The 22,383-nt window shown below is 40.1% G+C and overlaps 2 protein-coding genes across 3 annotated transcripts in view; one reads left to right on the top strand and one right to left on the bottom strand.

Annotated features, from left to right (window-relative positions):
• The window catches only part of LOC146427357 (vang-like protein 2-A), a 28,950-nt gene extending 25,471 nt beyond the window's left edge, over positions 1-3,479 (top strand). Inside the window, exons 10-11 of the mRNA XM_085082423.1 lie at positions 906-1,945; positions 2,504-3,479. Coding sequence (XP_084938549.1) covers positions 906-1,166 — 261 coding nt within the window. The 3' untranslated portion in view covers positions 1,167-1,945; positions 2,504-3,479. The remainder of the gene's footprint in view (positions 1-905; positions 1,946-2,503) is intronic.
• Positions 3,480-7,966: 4,487 nt separating this feature from the next.
• Positions 7,967-21,816, bottom strand: LOC146427358 (uncharacterized). Of its 2 annotated transcripts, XM_085082543.1 has the most exons (8): positions 21,693-21,816; positions 20,590-20,735; positions 18,928-19,284; positions 16,396-16,497; positions 15,167-15,205; positions 10,750-10,811; positions 10,140-10,205; positions 7,967-8,041 (listed from the first exon to the last, which is right to left on the bottom strand). In XM_085082543.1, exons 2-8 carry the CDS (start codon positions 20,642-20,644, stop codon positions 8,015-8,017), a joined length of 708 nt encoding a protein of 235 aa, XP_084938669.1. In that variant the 5' UTR covers positions 20,645-20,735; positions 21,693-21,816; the 3' UTR covers positions 7,967-8,014. The 2 variants fall into 2 exon arrangements, with proteins under 2 accessions (XP_084938669.1, XP_084938668.1); XM_085082542.1 differs by lacking the exon at positions 21,693-21,816 and having other exon boundaries at positions 20,590-20,906.
• Between the last annotated feature and the right edge of the window lie 567 nt (positions 21,817-22,383).

Here is a 22,383-nt window from a genome sequence, read left to right on the forward strand (position 1 = left end):
GCTGCATCCTGGAGCACCTGGAGTTCTGCATCACCCACGACATGACGCCCAAGGTGGGGGTTTTGGGGTTTTTTGGGGGTTTTTTGGGGTATTTTTGGGGATTGGGGTTTTGGATGGGTTTGGGGTAATTGGTGGGTTTGGGGTTTTTGGGTGGGTTTGGGGTGATTGGGTTTTTTGGTGCTGCATCCTGGAGCACCTGGAGTTCTGCATCACCCACGACATGACGCCCAAGGTGGGGGTTTTGGGGTTTTTTGGGGGTTTTTTGGGGTATTTTTGGGGATTGGGGTTTTGGTGGGGTTGGGGTTTTTTTGGGGTTTGGGGTTTTTTGGTGGGTTTGGGGTAATTGGGTTTTTGGGTGGATTTGGGTTTTTTTGTGGATTTGGAGTAATTGGGGTTTTTTGGTGGATTTGGGGTAATTTGGGGTTTTTTGGTGGATTTGAGGTTTTTGGTAGATTTGATGTCAAGGGAGTTTTTGGTGGATTTGGGGTAGTTGGGTTTTTTTTGGTGTGTTTGGGGTTTTTGGTGGAATTGGGGTCATTGGGGTTTTTTAGTGTATTTGCAGTCAATGGGGTTTTTTGGTGTATTTGGGGTTTTTTGGTGGATTTGGGATCACTGGTGGTTTTTTGTGTATTTGGAATTTTTTGTGTATTTGGGGTCCTTGAGGTTTTTATGTGTATTTGGGGTCATTGAGGTTTTTTTCCTGGGATAATTCCCTTTATCCAGGAATTGGGAATTCTCCCTTTTTCCCAGGAATTCTCCCTTCATCCCCTCAAAAACCCCACAATTCCCAACCTCACCAAAACCCCATTTCCACCTCAATTTCACTTACCCATTTTCCCACCTCCACCCTCCCACCACAAACCCCAAATCCCCAAAAATTCCCAAATTTTCCCCCTTTTCCCAAGGCTTTCCTGGAGCGATACCTCAGCGCCGGTCCCACCATCCAGTACCACCGCGAGCGCTGGCTGGCCAAGCAGTGGACGCTGGTCAGCGAGGAGCCGGTGACCAACGGCCTCAAGGACGGCGTCGTCTTCGTCCTCAAGCGCCAGGACTTCAGCCTGGTGGTGTCCACCAAGAAGATCCCGTTCTTCAAGCTCTCCGAGGAGTTCGTGGATCCCAAATCCCACAAGTTCATCATGAGGCTGCAGTCGGAGACCTCGGTGTGACGCGCAGGACCTTCCCGGGATTCCTTCTGGGGATGAAGATCCGAGTTTGGCTCCTGCAGGTCCCATCAAGCTCTGAAAATCTGAGTTTGGCTCCTCTAGATCCCATCAAGCTCTGAAGATCCGAATTTGGTTCCTCCAGATCCCATCAAGCTCTGAAGGTCCAAATTTGGCTCCTCCAGATCCCATCCAGCTCCAAAGTTCTGGATTTGGCTCTTCTGGGTCCCACCTGGTTACAAAGTTCTGGATTTGGCTCCTCTGGATCTCTCCAGCTCTGAATTTGGCTCCTCCAGATCCCATCAAGCTCTGAAGTTCCAAATTTGGCTCCTCTGGATCCCATCCAGCTCCGAAGCTTCAGGCGCCAGGACTTCAGCCTGGTGGTGTCCACCAAGAAGATCCCGTTCTTCAAGCTCTCCGAGGAGTTCGTGGATCCCAAATCCCACAAGTTCATCATGAGGCTGCAGTCGGAGACCTCGGTGTGACGCGCAGGACCTTCCCGGGATTCCTTCTGGTGATGAAGATCCGAGTTTGGCTCCTCCAGGTCCCATCAAGCTCTGAAGATCCGAATTTGGCTCCTCCAGATCCCATCAAGCTCCAAAGTTCTGAGTTTGGCTCCTCCAGATCATTCCAGCTCCAAGTTTGGCTCCTCCAGATCCCATCAAGCTCTGAAGATCCAAATTTGGCTCCTCCAGATCCCATCCAGCTCCAAAGTTCTGAATTTGGCTCCTCCAGATCCCATCCAGCTCCAAAGTTCTGGATTTGGCTCTTCTGGGTCCCACCTGGTTACAAAGTTCTGGATTTGGCTCCTCCGGATCTCTCCAGCTCCAAATTTGGCTCCTGCAGATCCCATCTGGTTCCAAAGTTCCAAATTTGGCTCCTTTGGTTCCATTTGGCTCCGAAGCTTCAGGCACCAGGACTTCAGCCTGGTGGTGTCCACCAAGAAGATCCCCTTCTTCAAGCTCTCCGAGGAGTTCGTGGATCCCAAATCCCACAAGTTCATCATGAGGCTGCAGTCGGAGACCTCGGTGTGACGCGCAGGACCTTCCTGGGATTCCTTCTGGTGATGAAGATCCGAGTTTGGCTCCTGTGGATCCCATCAAGCTCTGAAGATCTGAGTTTGGCTCCTCTAGATCCCATCAAGCTCTGAAGATCTGAGTTTGGCTCCTCTAGATCCCATCCAGCTCCAAAGTTCTGAATTTGGCTCCTCCAGATCCCATCAAGCTCTGAAAATCTGAGTTTGGCTCCTCTAGATCCCATCAAGCTCTGAAGTTCCAAATTTGGCTCCTCCAGATTCCTTCAGCTCTGAAGATCCAAATTTATCTCCTCCAGATCCCATCAAGCTCTGAAGCTCCAAATTTGGCTCCTTTGGCTCTGAAGATCCAAATTCAGCTCCTCCAGATCCATTAAGCTCTGAAGTTCCAAATTTGGCTTTTCCAGATCCCTTCAGCTCTGAAGATCCAAATTTGGCTCCTTTGGCTCCGAAGATCCAAATTTGGCTCCTCTGGATCCCTTTGGCTCCAAAGTTCCAAATTCAGCTCCTCCAGATCCCTTCAGCTCTGAAGATCCAAATTCGGCTCCTCTGGATCCATCAAGCTCTGGAGATCCAAATTTATCTCCTCTGGATCACTTTGGCTCCAAAGCTCCAGATTTGGCTCCTTTGGCTCCAAAGCTCCAAATTTGGCTCCTCCAGCTCTGAAGATCCAAATTCAGGTCCTCCAGCTCTGAAGATCCCAATTTGGCTCCTTTGGCTCCAAAGCTCCAAATTTATCTCCTCCAGATCCCATCAAGCTCTGAAGCTCCAAATTTGGCTCCTTTGGCTCTGAAGATCCAAATTCAGCTCCTGCAGATCCATTAAGCTCTGAAGATCTAAATTTGGCTTTTCCAGATCCCTTCAGCTCTGAAGATCCAAATTTGGCTCGTTTGGTCCCAAAGATCCAAATTCAGCTCCTCTGGATCCATCAGGCTCTGAAGATCCAAATTCTCTTCCTCCAGGTCCCATCAAGCTCTGAAGATACAAATTTGGCTTCTCCAGATCCCTTCAGCTCTGAAGCTCCAAATTTGGGTCCTTTGGCTCCAAAGTTCCAAATTCAGCTCCTCCAGATCCATTAAGCTCTGAAGATCCAAATTTGGCTCCTTTAGCTCTGAAGATCCAAATTTGGCTCCTCCGGATCACTTTGGCTCCAAAGATCCCAATTTGGCTCCTTTGGCTCCAAAGTTCCAAATTCAGCTCCTCCAGATCAATCAAGCTCTGAAGATCCAAATTCGGCTCCTCCAGATCCCTTTAGCTCTGAAGCTCCAAATTTGGCGCCTTTGGCTCTGAAGATCCAAATTTGGCTCGTTTGGCCCCAAAGTTCTAAATTCAGCTCCTCCAGATCCGTCTGGCTCTGAAGTTCCAAATTTGGCTCCTCTGGATCCTTCCAGCTGAGAAGATCCAAATTTATCTCCTCCAGATCTCTTTGGCTCCGAAGATCCAAATTTTGCTCCTTGGGCTCTGAAGCTCCAAATTTCGCTCCTCCAGATCCATTAAGCTCTGAAGATCCAAATTTGGCTCCTCTGGATCCCCTTAGCTCCAAAGTTCCAAATTTATCTTCTCCAGATCCATCAAGCTCTGAAGATCCAAATTTATCTCCTGCAGATCCCTTTGGCTCCGAAGCTCCAAATTTGGCTCCTCTGGATCTCTCCAGCGATGAAGATCCAAATTCAGCTCCTCCAGATCCTTTTGGCTCCGAAGATCCAAATTCAGCTCCTCCAGATTCCTTCAGCTCCGAAGATCCAAATTTGGCTCCTCCAGCTCTGAAGATCCAAATTCAGGTCCTTCAGCTCTGAAGATCCCAATTTGGCTCCTTTGGGCTCCGAAGCTCCAAATTTGGCTCCTCCATCTCCCACCCTTCTCCGAAATTCCGGATTCGTCTCCTCTGGATCTCTCCAGCTGCGGAAAATCGGGAATTGGGAATCTCCTCCCTTCATCCTCCTCCTCCAAAATCCCAAATTCCCGAAATCCGGATCCATCGGAACATCTCCGAACTCAAGGGCTAATTATTCCGAGAATTCCCAACTTCCTAATCCCAAAAATCCCCAATTTCCTAATCCCAAAAATCCCTAATTTCCTAATTCCGAGAATTCCCGAAATCTGGATCCATCAGAACATCTCCAAACTCAAGGGCTAATTATTCTGAGAATTCCCGACCTCCTAATCCCAAAAATCCCCAATTTCCTAATCCCAAAAATCCCTAATTTCCTAATCCCAAAAATTCCCAATTTCCTAATCCCGAGAATTCCCGATTTCCCAAAAATTCCCGAATTTTTTCATCACCAGCATCCGGAAGCAGCTCAGGGTCACTCAAGACCTTCTTGTCCATTTTCTCCTGGACAATTGTCCTGGCTTTGGCCTTAAACCTTCTGTCCAGCCGCCGAGAATTCCCGAGGGAATTTATTTTTTTTTTTGGGATGGGGAAAAAAAAAAGGGATTTTTGGGATCCCAAAAATCTCCAGGGTTTTGGGAGAATTTTCTGCTGATTTTTTGGGGTTTTTTTAAGGGAAAAATGAGTGAAAATCTGATTTTTTTGGAGAAGATGAAGGTTGGATTTTGGGATTTTTTTCCTGTGGATTTTTGGGATCCACATCCCGAATTTTTTGTGGGTTTTTTAGGGAAAAAATGAGTGGAAATCTGATTTTTTTGGAGAAGATGAAGGTTGGGTTTGGGATTTTTTTCCACGGGTTTTGGGGATCCACATCCCAAATTTTTTGGGGTTTTTTTAAGGGAAAAATGAGTGGAAATCTGATTTTTTTGGAGAAGATGCAAGTTGGATTTGGGATTTTTTCCTGTGGATTTTGGGGATCCACATCCCAAATTTTTTGTGGGTTTTTTTTTAGGGAAAAATTATTGGAAATTTCATTTTTTTGGTGAAGCCAATGGTTGGATTTGGGATTTTTTTCGTGGATTTTGGGGATCCACATCCCAAATTTTTTGTGGGTTTTTTTTTGGGGAAAAATTATCAGAAATTTCATTTTTTTGGTGAAGCCAATGGTTGGATTTGGGATTTTTTTCGTGGATTTTGGGGATCCACATCCCAAATTCTCCGTGGATTTTTTTTTTTTAGGGAAAAACAAGTGGAAATCTGATTTTTTTGGAGAAGATGAAGGTTGGATTTTGGGAATTTTTTCCATGGATTTTGGGGATCCACATCCCAAATTCTCCGTGGATTTTTTTTTTCGGGAAAAATTATTGGAAATTTCTTTTTTTTGGTGATGCCAATGGTTGGATTTGGGATTTTTTTCGTGGATTTTGGGGATCCACATCCCAAATTCTCCGTGGGGTTTTATTTTTTTTAGGGAAAAACGAGTGGAAATCTGGATTTTTTTGAGAATTTGATTTTTTTTCCATGAATTTTGGACGAGGTGATCCCACAAAATTCCCATCAGGATGCAAAAAAAACCCTTTTTTTTTTTTTTGCCTTTTCCCTTTTTTTAAAAGTCACAAATACCTCACTGATTAATTGGGAATTTTTTCCCCATTTTTCCCCAGTTTTCCCCAAATTTTTCCCCAATTTTTCCCCAATTTTTCCCCAATTTTTCCCCAATTTTTCCTCATTTTCCCCCCAATTTTTTTTCCATTTTTCCCTATTTTTTCCCCAATTTTTTTCCCATTTTTCCCAATTTTTTCCCAATTTTTCCTCATTTTTCCCCAATTTTTCCCCAATTTTTCCCCAATTTTTCCCCAATTTTCCCCAATTTTCCCCCAATTTTTTCCTCATTTTCTCCCAATTTTTTCCCCAATTTTTTTCCCATTTTTCCAATTTTTCCCCAATTTTTTCCTCATTTTTCCCCATTTTCCCCCAATTTTTCCTCATTTTTCCCAATTTTTTCCCCATTTTTCCCACCTCCAGCAGGATCAGCTCAACACCAGAAATCCCAAATTTCATTTTGGGGTCAAATTTCAGGACGATTTTATCCTAAAGCACTAAAAACGGCGATTTTTGGGGTCGAGGGAAACAATTCCTTCCCAAATCCCAGAAAAATCCCAATTTTTTCCGGGAATTCCAACCTTTTGGGGCTGAAAAATTCCAATTTTTTCCCCCAAAACCCTTCATTTTTTCACTCATTTTCCCACCAAAAATCCACTGATAACAAATTCCATTTTTCCACGGAAAAAAATGGAATTTTCTGGGAATTTTGGGAGATGAAAAAATTCCCTTTTTGGGTTCATTTTTTTTTGGGATTAGGTTTGGATTTTGGTTTTTCCCACAGAGCTGAGAATTTTTTTTTTTTTTTTTTTGGTGCATGCGTGTAGAAAGTTGTAAAATGTAAAATTAATGGTTTTTATATATATATTAAAGAAAAAAAACAGGAAAAAACTCGGATTTTCCAGGTTTTCCGGTAATTTTAGGAATTTTTATTTTTTTTTTCCGTCGGTGTTTGGTTGGTTTTTTTGGAATTTTTTGGAATTTTTTCCTAATTTTATATTTTGATTTTTTTTTTTTTTCATAGAGGAACTAAACTTGTAAAATTGTTTTTTTTTTAAAATAAAACGAAATTCGTTTTGACTTTTTTTGTAATTAAATTTATTTTGGGTTCTGGGGGGATGCTGGGGAGGAGAGTTTGGGGTCTGTGGGGTCGAGGATTTGGGAATTTTTGGGGTCAAAACTTTGGGGTTTATGGGGCAAAATTTGGGATTTATGGGCCAAAAAAATTGGGATTTGTGGGGCAAAAAATGTGGGATTTATGGGGCAAAATTTGGGATTTTTGGGGTAAAGGATTTGGGATTTATGGGGTCGAGGATTTTGGAATTTATGGGGTAGATTTGGGATTTATGGGGTCGAGGATTTGGGGATTTTTGGGGTAAAAAATTTTGAATTTTTGGGCCAAAAATTTGGGATTTTTGGGGTTTCTGGGGCCAAGGATTTGGGATTTATGGGGTCGAGGATTTTGGGATTTTTGGGGCAAAATTTGGGATTTTTGGGGTCAAAAATTTGGGGTTTATAGGGTAAAGGATTTGGGATTTATGGGACCAAAGATTTTGGAATTTTTGGGGTCAAGGATTTTGGAATTTTTGGCCAAAAATTTGGGATTTATGGGGTAGATTTGGGATTTATAGGGTCGAGGATTTGGGAATTTTGGGGCAAAAAATTTGGGGGTTTTGGGGTCAAAAAATTGGGGTTTATGGGCCAAAAAAAATGGGATTTATGGGGCCAAAAATTTGGGATTTATGGGGCAAAATTTGGGATTTTTGGGGTCAAAAATTTGGGATTTATGGGGTTGAGGATTTGGAATTTTTGGGGTCGAGGATTTGGGGATTTTTGGGCCAAAAATTTGGGATTTCTGGGGCAGATTTTGGGATTTTTGGGGCAGATTTTGGGATTTTTGGGGCAGATTTTGGGATTTTTGGGGCAGATTTTGGGATTTTTGGGGCAGATTTTGGAGTTACGGGTTCAAGAATTTGGGATTTATGGGGCAAAGGATTTGGGATTTATGGGGTCGAGGATTTGGGAATTTTTGGGGTTTATGGGCCAATAAAATTGGGATTTATGGGGCAAAAAATTTGGGATTCATGGGGCAAAATTTGGGATTTTTGGGGCCAAAAATTTGGGATTTTTGGGGCAGATTTTGGAATTTATGGGGTAAAGGATTTGGGATTTATGGGACCAAAGATTTTGGAATTTTTGGGGCAGAGTTTGGCGTTTATGGGGCTAAGGATTTTGGAATTTTTGGGGTAGATTTGGGATTTATGGGGTCGAGGATTTTGGGGTTATGGGGTAAAAAATTTGGGATTTATGGGGCCAAGAATTTGGGGTTTGTGGGGTCAAGGAGAAATTCCAAGGGTTTTTTGGGATAAAATCCCAATTTTTTTACACTCAGGAGGTATCTGGGGGAGAATCCAGCTGGGAAAGAGGAAAAATCGGGATTGGAAAGGGCTGGGATTGTCCTTTGATCCCAAAAATTGATCCCAAAAATTGTCTCTTAATCCCCAAAATTGTCCCTTTTTCCCAGTAATTCCCCTTTTCCCGGTAATTCCCACTTTTCCCAGTAATTCCCATTTTCCCCAGAATTCCCATTTTCCCGAGTAATTCCCATTTTCCCGAGTAATTCCCATTTTTCTCGGAATTCCCATTTTTCCCAGTAATTCCCATTTTTCCCAGCAATTCCCATTTTCCCAGCAATTCCCCATTTTCCAATGAATTCCCCCTTTCCCCAGTAATTCCCATTTTCCCAGGAATTCCCTTTTCCCAGTAATTCCCCTTTTTCCCAAAAATTCCCTTTTCCCCAGAATTCCCATTTCCCCAGGAATTCCTCTTTTTCCCAGAAATTCCCATTTTTCCCAGAATTCCCCTTTATCCCAGTAATTCCCATTTTTCCAGTAATTCCCATTTTCCCCAAGAATTCCCCTTTATCCAACGAATTTCCCATTTTTCCCAGCAATTCCCATTTCCCCAGAAACTTCCCCTTTTCCCCAGCAATTCCCATTTTTCCGAGTAATTCCCATTTTCCTGGTAATTCCCTTTTATCCCAGTAATTCCCATTTTTCCCAGTAATTCCCATTTTCCCCAGAATTCCCCATTTTTCTAAGTAATTCCCTTTTCCCCAGTAATTCCCATTTTTCTCAAGAATTCCCATTTTTCCCAGGAATTCCCTTTTATCCCAGTAATTCCCTTTTTCCAGGAATTCCCCTTTATCCCAAGAATTTCCCATTTTTCCCAGCAATTCCCCTTTTTTCCCTAGTAATCCCCATTTTCCCAGTAATTCCCATTTTCCCGAGTAATTCCCTTTTCCCCCCATTTTTCAATGGGAGAATTCCCATTTTTCCCAGGAATTCCCCTTTTTCCCAAGAATTCCCCTTTTCCCCCAGAATTCCCCTTTTTCCAACGACTTTTCCCCTTTCCCCAGTAATTCCCATTTTTCCCAGAAACTTTCCCTTTTATCCCAGAATTCCCCTTTTCCCCCGTAATTCCCATTTTTCCCGAGTAATTCCCCATTTTCCCACAAACTTCGCATTTTCCCCAGTAATTCCCATTTTTCTGAGAATTCCCATTTTTCCCAGGAATTCCCCATTTTCCAATGAATTCCCCCTTTCCCCAGTAATTCCCCCTTTCCCCAGTAATTCCCATTTTTCCCAGGAATTCCCCTTTCCCCAGTAATTCCCATTTTTCCCAGGAATTCCTCTTTTCCCCAGTAATTCCCATTTTTCTGAGTAATTCTCCTTTTCCCGGTAATCCCCATTTTCCCAGCAATTCCCCATTTTCCCAGTAATTCCCTTTTTTCCCACAAACTTCTCCTTTTCCCCAGTAATTCCCTTTTATCCCAGAATTCCCCTTTTCCCCAGAATTCCCATTTCCCCAGGAATTCCCCTTTTCCCAGAATTCCCCATTTTTCCCAGTAATTCCCATTTTCCCATAAACTTCCCATTTTCCCCAGTAATTCCCATTTTTCCCAGAATTCCCCTTTTTCCCAATAATCCCCATTTTTCCCAGTAATTCCCATTTTCCCCAGAATTCTCCATTTTCCCAGAAACTTCCCCTTTTCCCCCCAGAATTCCCATTTTTTCCAGAAATTCCCTTTCCCCAGCAATTCCCATTTTCCCCAATAATCCCCTTTTTCCCAGTAATTCCCATTTTCCCCCCAGAATTCCCATTTTTTCCAGAAATTCCCTTTCCCCAGCAATTCCCATTTTCCCCAATAATCCCCTTTTTCCCAGTAATTCCCATTTTCCCCCCAGAATTCCCATTTTTTCCAGAAATTCCCTTTCCCCAGCAATTCCCATTTTCCCCATTAATCCCCTTTTTCCCAGTAATTCCCATTTTCCCCCCCAGAATTCCCATTTTCCCCAGAATTCCCCATTTTCCCCAGAATTCCCTTTTCCCCCCAGAATTCCCTTTTATCCCAGAATTCCCCTTTCCACCCAGAATTCCCATTTTCCCCAGTAAATCCCATTTTCCCAGCAAATCCCCATTTTTCCAGAATTTCCCATTTTCCCGGGAATACCGCGGTCTCCTCCTGCCCCAGGGTGTTCTCCCTGCGGTCCGCACTCGTGGGATCATCCCTCTGCCCCTGGAAAAGGATCGGGAATTCCATGGGAAACTTGGGATTCGGGAAATTTCCAGGAATTTTCCCGATTTTCCGGGAATTTTCCCGATTTTCCGGGAATTTTTGCGATTTTCCGGGAAAATTTTCCTGAATTTCTGGGAATTTTCCCGATTTTCTGGGAAATTTCCGGGAATTTTCGCGATTTTCCGGGAAAATTTTCCCAAATTTCTGGGAATTTTTCCAGTTTTCTGGTGATTTTGTGGGAAAAATTTCCTGAATTTCTGGGAATTTTCCCGATTTTCTGGGAAATTTCCGGGAATTTTCACGATTTTCTGATAATTTTTTCAATTTTCTGGGAATTTTCGTGATTTTCCGGGAATTTTCGCGATTTTCCAGGAATTTTCCCAATTTTCCGGGAAAATTTTCCCAAATTTCCGGGAATTTTCCCGGTTTTCCAGTGATTTTTGCGATTTTCCGGGAATTTTCGCGATTTTCCGGGAATTTTCCCGATTTTCCGGGAAAATTTTCCCGATTTTCCGGGAATTTTCCCGGTTTTCCCGGGGCTCACCTGGCGGGTGGAGAATTTTGGGATGAGCTCGTGGATCGGCGGTTGGACCAGAGCTCCCAAATCTGCCGGGAGAGAGAGAGGATTCCTGGGAATAACGGGAAAATTCCCGGAATTTGTGGGAATTGTGGGAATCCTGGGAAAATTCCCAAAATTTGTGGGATTGTGGGAATCGTGGGAATAATGGGATTTATGGAAATCATGGAAAAATTCCATCCAGGGACAATTCCAGGAATTTATGGGAATGATGGGAATGATGGGAATCATGGAATTCAGGGGAAAATTCCAGCTCAGGAAAATTCCAGGAATTTATGGGAATAGTGGGAATCATGGAAATAATGGGATTTATGGAAATCATGGAAATAATAATGGAAATAATGGAAATCAGGGGAAAATTCCAGCCTGGCACAATTCTGGGAATTTATGTGAATCATGGGAATCATGGAAATCACAGAAAAATTCCAGTCTGGGACAATTCCAGGAATTTATAGGATTGTGGGATTATGGGAATCATGGAAATCATCATGGAAATCAGGGAAAAATTTCAGCCTGGGACATTTCCAGGAATTTATGGGAATCGTGGGAATTATGGAAATAATGGAAATAATCGTGGAAATCATGGAAATAGAGGGAAAATTCCAGCCTGGGACAATTCTGGGAATTTATGGGAATTTTTGGGAATCATGGAAATAATGGGATTTATGGAAATAATGGAAAAATTCCAGCCTGGGAAAATTCTGGGAATTTATGGGATTGTGGGATTCATGGAAATAATGGAAATAATCATGGAAATCATGGAATTCAGGGGAAAATTCCAGCTTGGGAAAATTCTGGGAATTTATGGGATTATGGGAATAATGGAAATAATGGAAATAATAATGGAAATCATGGAAATAGAGGAAAAATTCCAGCCTGGGAAAATTCTGGGAATTTGTGGGAATCATGGAAATAATGGGATTTGTGGAAATCGTGGGAAAATTCCAGCCTGGGACACCTATAGGAATTTATGGGATTGTGGGAATAATGGAAATAATGGAAATAATCATGGAAATCATGGAAATCAGGGGAAAATTCCAGCCCGGGAAAATTCTGGGAATTTATGGGAATCATGGAAATAATGGGATTTATGGAAAATTCCAGCCTGGGACAATTCCAGGAATTTATGGGAATTGTGGGATTATGGGAATCATGGAAATAATCATGGAAATCATGGAAATAGAGGAAAAATTCCAGCCTGGGACATTTCTGGGAATTTATGGGAATCATGGAAATCATGGAAATCAGGGGAAAATTCCAGCCTGAGACAATTCTGGGAATTTATGTGAATCGTGGGAATCATGGAAATCACAGAAAAATTCCAGTCTGGGACAATTCCAGGAATTTATGGGATTGTGGGAATTATGGAAATAATGGAAATCCTGGGAAAATTCCAGCCTGGGACAATTATGGGAATTTATGGGATTGTGGGAATCATGGAAATAATGGAAATAATAATGGAAATCATGGGAAAATTCCAGCCTCAGAAAATTCCGGGAATTTGTGGGAATTGCGGGAATTATGGAAATAATGGAAATAATAATGGAAATCATGGAAATCATGGAAAAATTCCAGCTTGGGACACTTTCAGGAATTTGTGGGACTGGAAATCATGGGAATCATGGAAATCAGGGGAAAATTCCAGCCTGGGAAAATTCCAGGAATTTATGGCAATCGTGGGAATCGTGGAAATAATGGAAAATTCCAGCCTGGGACATTCCCAGGAATTTGTGGGAATTGTGGGATTATGGGAATAATGGAAATAATCATGGAAATCACAGAAAAATTCTAGCTCGGGAAAATTCCGGGAATTTATGGGAATTATGGGAATCATGGAAATAATGGGATTTATGGAAATCATGGAAAAATTCCAGCCTGAGACATTTCCAGTAAAATAAAATATCCCCAAAAGGTTAAATTCCTGAGTATTTAAAATAATAATAATAATAATAATAATAATAATAATAATAATAATAATAACAATAATAATAATAATAATAATAATAATAATAATAATAATAATAAATTCCAGTATTTAAAATATCCCAGTATTAAAAAATACCTCAATAAAATAAAAAATATCCCAATAAAATAAAATATCCCAGGAAAGTAAAATATTCCAATAAAATAAAACAGATATCAAATTAAATAAAATATCCCAATAATATAAAATACCCTAATAATATAAAATATCCCGATAAAATAAAATATCCCAGTAAAATAAAATGTCCCAATAAAATAAAAAATATCCCAAAAAAATCCCAATAAAATGAAATATCCCAATACAATAAAACACTCCAAAAATATAAAACATCCCAATAAAATAAAATATCCCAATAAAACAAAATATCCCAATAAAATAAAAAATATCCGAATAAAATAAAAAATATCCCAAAAAAATCCCAATAAAATGAAATATCCCAATCCAATAAAACACCCCAAAAATATAAAACATCCCAATAAAATAAAATGTCCCAATAAAATAAAATATCCCAATAAAACAAAATGTCCCAATAAAATAAAAATATCCCAATAAAATAAAAATATCCCAATAAAATACAATGTCCCAATAAAGTAAAATACTCCAATAAAATAAAATAGATATCAAATGAAAATAAAATAATCCAATAAAATAAAATATCCCAGTAAAATAAAATATCCCAATAAAATATCCCAATAAAATAAAATATCCCAGTAAAATAAAATATCCCAATAAAATATCCCAATAAAATAAAATATCCCAGTAAAATAAAATATCCCAATAAAATAAAATATCCCAATAAACTAAAATGTCCCAATAAAATAAAAAATATCCCAAAAAAAATCCCAATAATATAAAATATCCCAATAAAATAAAATGTCCCAATAAAATAAAATATCCCAATAAAGAAAATATCCCAATAAAAGAAAATATCCCAATAAAATAAAAATATCCCAGTATAAAAAATATCCAAATAAAATAAAATGTCCCAATAAAATAAAAAATGTCCCGATAAAATAAAAAATATCCCAATAAAATACAATGTCTCAATAAAGTAAAATACTCCAATAAAATAAAATAGATATCAAATGAAAATAAAATAATCAATAAAATAAAATATCCCAGTAAAATAAAATATCCCAATAAAATAAAATATCCCAGTAAAATAAAATATCCCAATAAATATCCTAATAATATAAAATATCCCAGTAAAATAAAATATCCCAATAAAATAAAATATCCCAATAAAATAAAATATCCCAATAAAATAAAATATCCCAGTAAAATAAAATGTCCCAATAAAATAAAAAATATCCCAATAAAATCCCAAAAAAATGAAATATCCCAATCCAATAAAACACCCCAATAATATAAAACATCCCAATAAAATAAAATGTCCCAATAAAACAAAATATCCCAATAAAATAAAAAATCCCAGTATAAAAAATATCCCAATAAAACAAAATACCCCAATAATATAAAATAAATACTCTGATAAAATGAAATAAAATAAAGTAAAATAAAATAAATTTTAAAAATAAAATAAAATAATAAAATGAAATGAAATGAAATAATAAAATAAAATAAAATAATAAAATGAAATGAAAATGAAATGAAATGAAATAAAATAAAATAAAATATAATAAAATAAAATAAAAAATAAAATAAAATAAAATAAAATTAAATTAAATTTAAAAAGTAATAAAATAATAAAATAAAATAAAATAAAATAAAATAAAATAAAATAAAATGAAATAAAATAAAATAAAATAAAATAAAATAAATTTTAAAAATGAAATAAAATAATAAAATGAAATGAAATAAGAAATGAAATAAAAATAAAATAAAATAAAATAAAATAAAATAAAGTAAAATAAAAATAAAATAAAAAATAATAAAATAAAATAAATTTAAAAAATAAAATAAAATAATAAAATGAAATGAAATGAAATAAAATAAAATAAAATAAAATAAAATAAAGTAAAATAAAATAAAATAAAATAAAAATAATAAAATAAAATAAATTAAAATAAAAAAATATAATAAAATGAAATGAAATGAAATGAAATAAAATAAAATAAAATAAAAAAATAATAAAATAAAATAAATTTAAAAATAAAATAAAATAATAAAATGAAATTAAATGAAAATGAAATGAAATAAAATAAAATAAAATAAAGTAAAATAAAGTAAAATAAAATAAATAATAAAATAAAATAAATTAAAAAATAAAATAAAATAATAAAATGAAACAAAATGAAATGAAATGAAATGAAATGAAATAAAATAAAATAAAATAAAATAAAATAAAATAAAATAAAATAAAATAAAATCCCCCAATAATCCACAACCCCATTAATCCAAACGATCCCAGTTTGCCCAGTTTGACCCCAAAAGTCTCACCTGAGGAGTCACTGCAGTTCGTCACTCCATCCCGAATCCCTGGGAGCAAAACAGACCCAAAATCTGCATTTTCCACCCCAAAAATCCCATTGGGAAAAACCCCAAAAGGAGCTGCAGAGTCCCAGTTTGGGTTTGAAGAGGAAAAAAAATCCCAAAATCCCAGTTTGGGTTTGAAGAGGAAAAAACCCCAAAAATCCAGAAGTCACAACTCCAAAAAACCCAGAAATGCCCCAAAATATCCAGAGGTCACAACCCCAAAATATAAAAAAATCACAACCCCAAAAGATCCAGAAATGCCCCAAAATATCCAGAAATCACAATCCCAAAATATCCATTTTTGGGGGCATTTCTGGATCTTTTGGGGTTGTGATTTTTTTTTTATATTTTGGGGTTGTGATTTCCAGATTTTTGGAGGCATTTCTGGATATTTTGGGATTGTGATTTTTTAATATTTTGGGGTTGTGACCTCTGGATATTTTGGGGCATTTCTGGATTTTTTGGGGTGATGATTTCTGGATTTTTTTTTTGGCATTTCTGGATTTTTTGGGGTCGTGGCTTCTGGAGGTTTTGGGGTGATGATTTCTGGATTTTTTGGGGGTTGTAACCTCTGGATTTTTTGGGGCATTTCTGGATCTTTTGGGGTGATGATTTCTGGATATTTTGAAGTTTTGACCTTTGGATATTTTGGGGCATTTCTGGATATTTTGGGATTGTGATTTTTTTTTATATTTTGGGGCATTTCTGGTTTTTTTGGGGTGATGATTTCTGGATATTTTGGGGCATTTCTGGATGTTTTGGGGTTGTGACCTCTGGATTTTTTGGGTCATTTCTGGGCGGTTTGGGGGTTTTTGGGGTTTAGGGGTTTTTGGGGTTTTTGGGGGTTTTTGGGGGTTTTGGGGTTTGGGCTTTTGGGCTTTTGGGGTTTTGGGTCTTTGGGGTTTGGGGTTTTGGGCTTTTGGGTGTTTGGGGGTTTGGGGTTTTTGGGGGTTTTGGGGGTTTTGGGTGTTTGGGGGGTTTTGGGGTTTTGGGGCTTTTGGGGGTTTGGGTGTTTGGGGTTTTGGGGTTTGGGGTTTTGAGGTTTTTGGGGTTTTTGGGAGTTTGGGGTTTTTAGGGATTTTTGGGGTTTTTGGGATTTTGGGATTTTTGGGGGTTTTGGGGGTTTTTGGGCTTTTTGTGGGTTTTTGGGTGTTTGGGGGTTTTAGGGGTTTTGGGGGTTTTTGGGGTTTCACCTTTGCCCTTTTTCCTCCGGTAAGCAAAGAAAAGCACAAGAAGAGCCAAAACCACAAACACCACTGGAGACCAATAGCGAACTGGAATTCCTGCAGAGATTCCTGGGGAAAAATGGGGAAAAAATGGGAAAAATAATGGGAAAAATGGGAAAAATAATGGGAAAAATGGGAAAAATGGGGAAAAAATGGGAAAAATGGGGGAAAAATGGGAAAAAAATGGGGAAAAATGGGGAAAAAATGGGAACAGGGAAATAAAATAGCCAAGTAGTAAAAATATCCTGATAAAATAAAATATCCCATAAATTAAAATATGTCAGAAAAAAGATAAATATCCCAAATAGAATAAAATGTCCTAATAAAATAAAATAAAATATACCCAATAAAATAAAATATCCAAATAAAATAAACTAAAATATCCAAATAAAATAAAACAGACAGCCCAACAAAATAAAATATCCCAATACAATAAAATAGGTTCCCCAGTAAAAGATACCACAATAAAATAATATAAAATAAAATAAAATAAAAAAATAATATAAAATAATATAATATAAAATATAAAATAATATAAAATAATATAAAATAATATAAAACAAATATCCCATTAAAACAAAATGTCCCAGTATAACACCCCAATGAAAAAAAAATTCCATAAAGTAAAATATTCCAGTAAAAACACAAAATACCCCAATAAAAATACTCCAATAAAATAAAATAAATACTTCAATAAAATAAAATACCCCAATAAAATATCTATAATTTTTAACCCATATAAAATCTATTTTATTAATATAATTTTTTACCCCAATAAAATCGATTTTATTAACATAATTTTTTTACCCCAGTAAAATCCATTTTAGTAAAATAATTTTTTTTACCCCAGTAAAATCTATTTTTAACATAATTTTTTACCCCAATAAAATCGATTTTATTAAAATAATTTTTTTACCCCAATAAAATCGATTTTATTAATATAATGGTTTTTTTTTTACCCCAATAAAATCGATTTTATCAATATAAAATAGATCCTCCAGGAAAATAAAATACCAGGTGACAAATCCCACCAGGATTTTTGTCACCTCCTCGGGAATGGTGACAAAATCCCGGGATTGGGATTTTCCAAAATCCCTGTATTGGGATTTCCCAAAATCCCGTGATTGGGATTTCCCAAAATCCTGGGATTGCAATTTCCCAAAATCCCATTATTGGAATTTCCCAAAACCTGAGATTGGAATTACCCAAAATCCCTGGATTGGCATTTCCCAAAATTGCGGGATTGGGATTTTCCAAAATCCCTGGATTGGAATTTCCCAAAATTGTGGGATTGGGATTTTCCAAAATCCTGGAATTGGGATTTCCCAAAATCTTGAGATTGGGATTTCCCAAAATCCTTGGATTGGAATTTCCCAAAATCCCGGCATTGGGATTTCCCAAAATCCTGGAATTGGGATTTCCCAAAATCCCTGTATTGGGATTTCCCAAAATCCCGGGATTGGGATTTCCCAAAATCCCAGGATTGGTATTTCCCAAAACCTGAGATTGGGATTTCCCAAAATTGTGGAATTGGGATTCCCCAAAATCCTGGCATTGGGATTTCCCAAAATCCGGGGATTGGGATTTCCCAAAATTGCAGGATTGGGATTTTCCAAAATCCCAGGATTGGGATTTCCCAAAATCCTGGCATTGGGATTTCCCAAAATCCTGGGATTGGGATTTCCCAAAATCCTGGGATTGGGATTTCCCAAAATCCTGGGATTGGAATTTCCCAAAATCCCTGTATTGGGATTTCCCAAAATCCTGGCATTGGGATTTCCCAAAATCCCAGGATTGGGATTTCCCAAAATCCTGAGATTGGAATTTCCCAAAATCCCTGGATTGGCATTTCCCAAAATCCCAGGAATGGAATTTCCAAAAATCCGGAGATTGGGATTTCCCAAAATCCTGGAATTGGGATTTCCCAAAATCCTGGGATTGGAATTTCCCAAAATATTTCCCAAAATCGAAGGATTGGGGTTTCCCAAAACCTGAGATTGGGATTTCCCAAAATCGTGGGATTGGGATTTTCCAAAATCCTGGCATTGGGATTTCCCAAAATCCTGGATTGGCATTTCCCAACATCCTGGCATTGGGATTTCCCAAAATCCCAAGATTGGCATTTCCCAAAATCCCTGTATTGGGATTTCCCAAAATCCCTGGATTGGGATTTCCCAAAATCCCGGGACTGGAATTTCCCAAAATATTTCCCAAAATCCCTGTATTGGGATTTCCCAAAATCCTGGGATTGGCATTTCCCAAAATCCCTGTATTGGGAAATCCCAAAATCCCGGGATTGGGATTTCCCAAAATCCCAAGATTGGAATTTCCCAAAATCCTGAGATTGGGATTTCCCAAAATCCCGGGATTGGAATTTCCCAAAATCCCAAGATTGGAATTTCCCAAAATCCCACGATTGGGATTTCCCAAAATCCCGGGATTGGGATTTCCCAAAATATTTCCCAAAATCGCGGCATTGGGATTTCCCGCGGAACTCACGGGTTTGGTTCCTCTCCGGTGTCACCGCGACGTCCCCAACGCCAGCAGGGCTCCTGGTGGCACTCGGTCCCGTTGTCACCTCATCGCTGTCCCCAGGGGTGGCCGTGGTGGTGACTTCTGTCCCCTCCAGGGTGACCTTGGTGATTTCTGTCCCCTCCGGGGTGTCCTTGGTGACTTCTGTCCCCTCCAGGGTGTCCTCGGTGACTTCTGTCCCCTCCAGGGTGTCCTTGGTGACTTCTGTCCCCTCCAGGGTGTCCTTGGTGACTTCTGTCCCCTCCAGGGTGACCTTGGTGACTTCTGTCCCCTCCAGGGTGTCCTCGGTGATGTCACCATGGTCTGGGTCTTCATCTTGGAGAGCTGGAGATGTGATTTGTTCCTTCCTGCTCTTTCTGCTCCTCATCCTCCTTTCTTCCTCTCCTCCTCCTCCTCCTCTACCTCCTCCTCCTCATTGTTCTCCTCCTTTCTTCCTCATCCTCCTCCTCTCCTCCTCCTCTACCTTGTTTCTTCCTCCTCCTCCTCCTGTCTTCCTCTTCCTCCTCCTCCTCCTCTTCCTCTCCTCCTCTTCATCTTCCTCATCCTCCTCCTCCTGCTCTTCTCCTCCTCATCCTCCTTATCCTTAACCTCATCCTCCTCCTGTCTTACTCTTCCTCCTCCTTTCTTCCTCCTCCTTCTTCTTCCTCTACCAGCTCCTCCTCATCCTCCTCATCCTCCTGCTTTCTTCCTCCTCCTCCTCTCCTCCTCCCCCTCCTCTTCCTCCTCTTCCTCCTCCTCTTCATCCTCCTCCTCATCCTCTTCCTCCTCCTTCTTTCGTCCTCCTCCTTACCTCCTCCTCTTCCTCCTCGTTGTTCTCCTCCTTTCTTCCTCCTACTCCTCTTCATCCTCCTCTTCATCCTCCTCTCTTCTTCCTCCTCCTTTCTTCCACCTCCTCTCCTCCTCCTCCTCTTCTTCTTCCTCCTCCTGCTCCTCCTCTCCATCCTCCTCATCCTCCTCATCCTCCTTATCCTCATCCTCATCCTGCTCCTGTCTTACTCTTCCTCTTCCTCCCCTTCCTCTTCCTCCCCTCCTCCTTTCTTCTTCCTCCTCTCCTCCTCCTCTTCTTCTTCCTCTACCATCTCCTCCTCATCCTCCTCTTCCTCCTTTCTTCCTCCTCCTCCTCCTGTCTTCATCTTCCTCCTCCCCTCCTGCTCCTCCTCATCCTCCTCTCCTCTTTCTCTCCTCCTCCTCTTCCTCCTTCTCTTCTTCCACCTCTTCCTCCTCTTCATCCTCCTCATCCTCCTCCTTTCTTCCTGCTCCTCCTCTCCATCCTCCTCATCCTGCTCTTCTTCCTCCTCCTCTCCTCCTCCTCATCCTCATCCTCATCCTCATCCTCCTTATCCTCATCCTCCTTATCCTCATCCTCCTTATCCTCATCCTCCTTATCCTCATCCTCCTTATCCTCATCCTCCTCCTCATCTTCTTCTTCCTCTAGCACCTCCTCCTCCTCCTGCTCCTCCTTCTGGTCCCCTTCTTCCTCCTCTTCCTCTTCCTCTTTCTCCTCCTCCTCCTCTACCTCCTCTTCCTCTTTCTCCTCCTCCTCCTCTACCTCCTCTTCCTTCTCCTCCTCCTCCTCCTCCTCCTCCTCTTCCTCCTCCTCCTCCTCCCCCAGCCCCCAGCCCCACTCACCGCCCCCCGAGCAGAGCAGGGTGAGGCAGAAGATCCCAAAGCCGCTCAGCCCCATCCTGGGCTCCACCCTTCTCTGCTCCTCCTGCGCCACCTCTTCCTTCCCCTTCTGCCGCAGGAAGTGTCGCGAGGGGCGCGAGGGGCTGGAACTGGGGGAGGAACGGTGAAAATCACCCCTGGAGATGGTTTGGGTTCTCCACCCCGTGGAGTCCTTTCTCCATTCCATGGATTTATTTCTCTGACCTAGAGATTCCTTTCTCCATCCCATGGAATTATTTTTCCACCCCATGGATTCCTTTCTCCACCCCATGGAGTAATTTCTCCATTCTTGGATTCATTTTTCCACCCCATGGAGTCATTTCTCCATCCCATGGATTCGTTTCTCCAACCTAGACATTCCTTTGTCCATCCCATGGAATTATTTTTCCATCCCATGGATTTGTTCCTTCCACCCCAGGGATTCCTTTCTCCATCCTATGGATTTGTTTCTCCACCCCATGGAATTATTTTTCCATCCCATAGAGTCATTTCTCCATCCCATGGAGTCATTTCTCCATCCCATAGATTCCTTTCTCCAACCTAGAGATTCCTTTGTCCATCCCATGGAATTACTTTTCCAGCCCATGGAGTCATTTCTCCACCTCATGGAATTGTTTTTCCACCCCATGGAGTCATTTCTCCATCCCATAGAATTATTTCTCTACCCCATGGATTCCTTTCTCCAACCTAGAGATTCCTCTCTCCATCCCATGGAATTATTTTTCCATCCCATGGAGTCATTTCTCCACCCCATTGAATTTTTCTACCCCACAGAATTATTTCTCCATCCCATGGAGTCATTTCCCCATTCATGGATTCCTTTTTCCATCCCGTGGTATTATTTCTCCATCCCATGGAGTCATTTCTCCATCCCATAGAGTCATTTCTCCATCCCATGGATTCCTTTCTCCATCCCATGGAATTTTTTCTCCACCCCACGGATTCCTTTCTCCACATATTGGTTTGAAAACCAACAGGAGATCACAAATCAAGACTACAATTAACAGGAAAAATTAACAATAAGTGAAATAATCCAAGGGAAAAGCACTGACAAAGTCAGACACAACCTGACACCCGGTCAGGGTGTTGGTAACAGTCCGACTGAAGGTGATCCTGTGACGGTCTGGTGTCCAGCTGAAGGTCCAGTGGTCACTCTTGTCCACTGGTCACTCCCCAGACAGGGCTGCCTTGGTCAGTTCCACAGCCAGGTTATCTCCAGGAATATTTGGCTCCTCCCTCCTGGGCGGAGCATCTCACCGATAGGATGAGCTAATCCATGAGTCACGTGGTCTCTTGATGGCCAATTAACAGTCATCAGAGATGAGTAATTAGCGGGAAATAACAGCTAACGACCCACAGCTGGTGGGAACAGAATACTGAATACATTTATATTGTAACCTAGGACTCTCCATCCTGTGGGATTTGTTTCTTCATCCCGTGGAATTATTTCTCCACCCCATGGAGTCATTTCTCCATTCATGGATTCCTTTTTCCATCCCATGGAATTATTTCTCCACCCCATGAAGTCATTTCTCCATTCATGGATTCCTTTTTCCGTCCCATGGAATTATTTTTCCACCCCAGGGATTCCTTTCTCCGTCCTATGGATTTGTTTTTCCACCCCATGGAGTCATTTCTCCATCCCATGGAATTATTTCTCCATCCCATGGATTTGTTCCTTCCACCCCAGGGATTCCTTTCTCCATCCAATGGATTTGCTTCTCCACCCCATGGAATTATTTTTCCACCCCATGGATT

This window comes from Lichenostomus cassidix, chromosome 25 (assembly GCF_008360975.1).
Source record: "Lichenostomus cassidix isolate B80296 chromosome 25, HeHo_3.0, whole genome shotgun sequence".
Taxonomy (NCBI): Eukaryota; Metazoa; Chordata; class Aves; order Passeriformes; family Meliphagidae; genus Lichenostomus; species Lichenostomus cassidix.

What these genes read in the sequence shown, in the direction of transcription:
- LOC146427358 (XM_085082542.1), bottom strand. Translation starts at nt 20,896, where the DNA reads ATGGGGTGGAGAAAGGAATCCATGGGGTGGAAAAATAATTCCATGGGA. An exon ending in CCTGCTCTGCTCGGGGGGCG is followed by an intron (nt 19,285 to 20,589) that starts GTGAGTGGGGCT and finishes TCACATCTCCAG; the next exon opens with CTCTCCAAGATGAAGACCCA. An exon ending in GAACTGCAGTGACTCCTCAG is followed by an intron (nt 10,812 to 15,166) that starts GTGAGACTTTTG and finishes CTCTCCCGGCAG; the next exon opens with ATTTGGGAGCTCTGGTCCAA.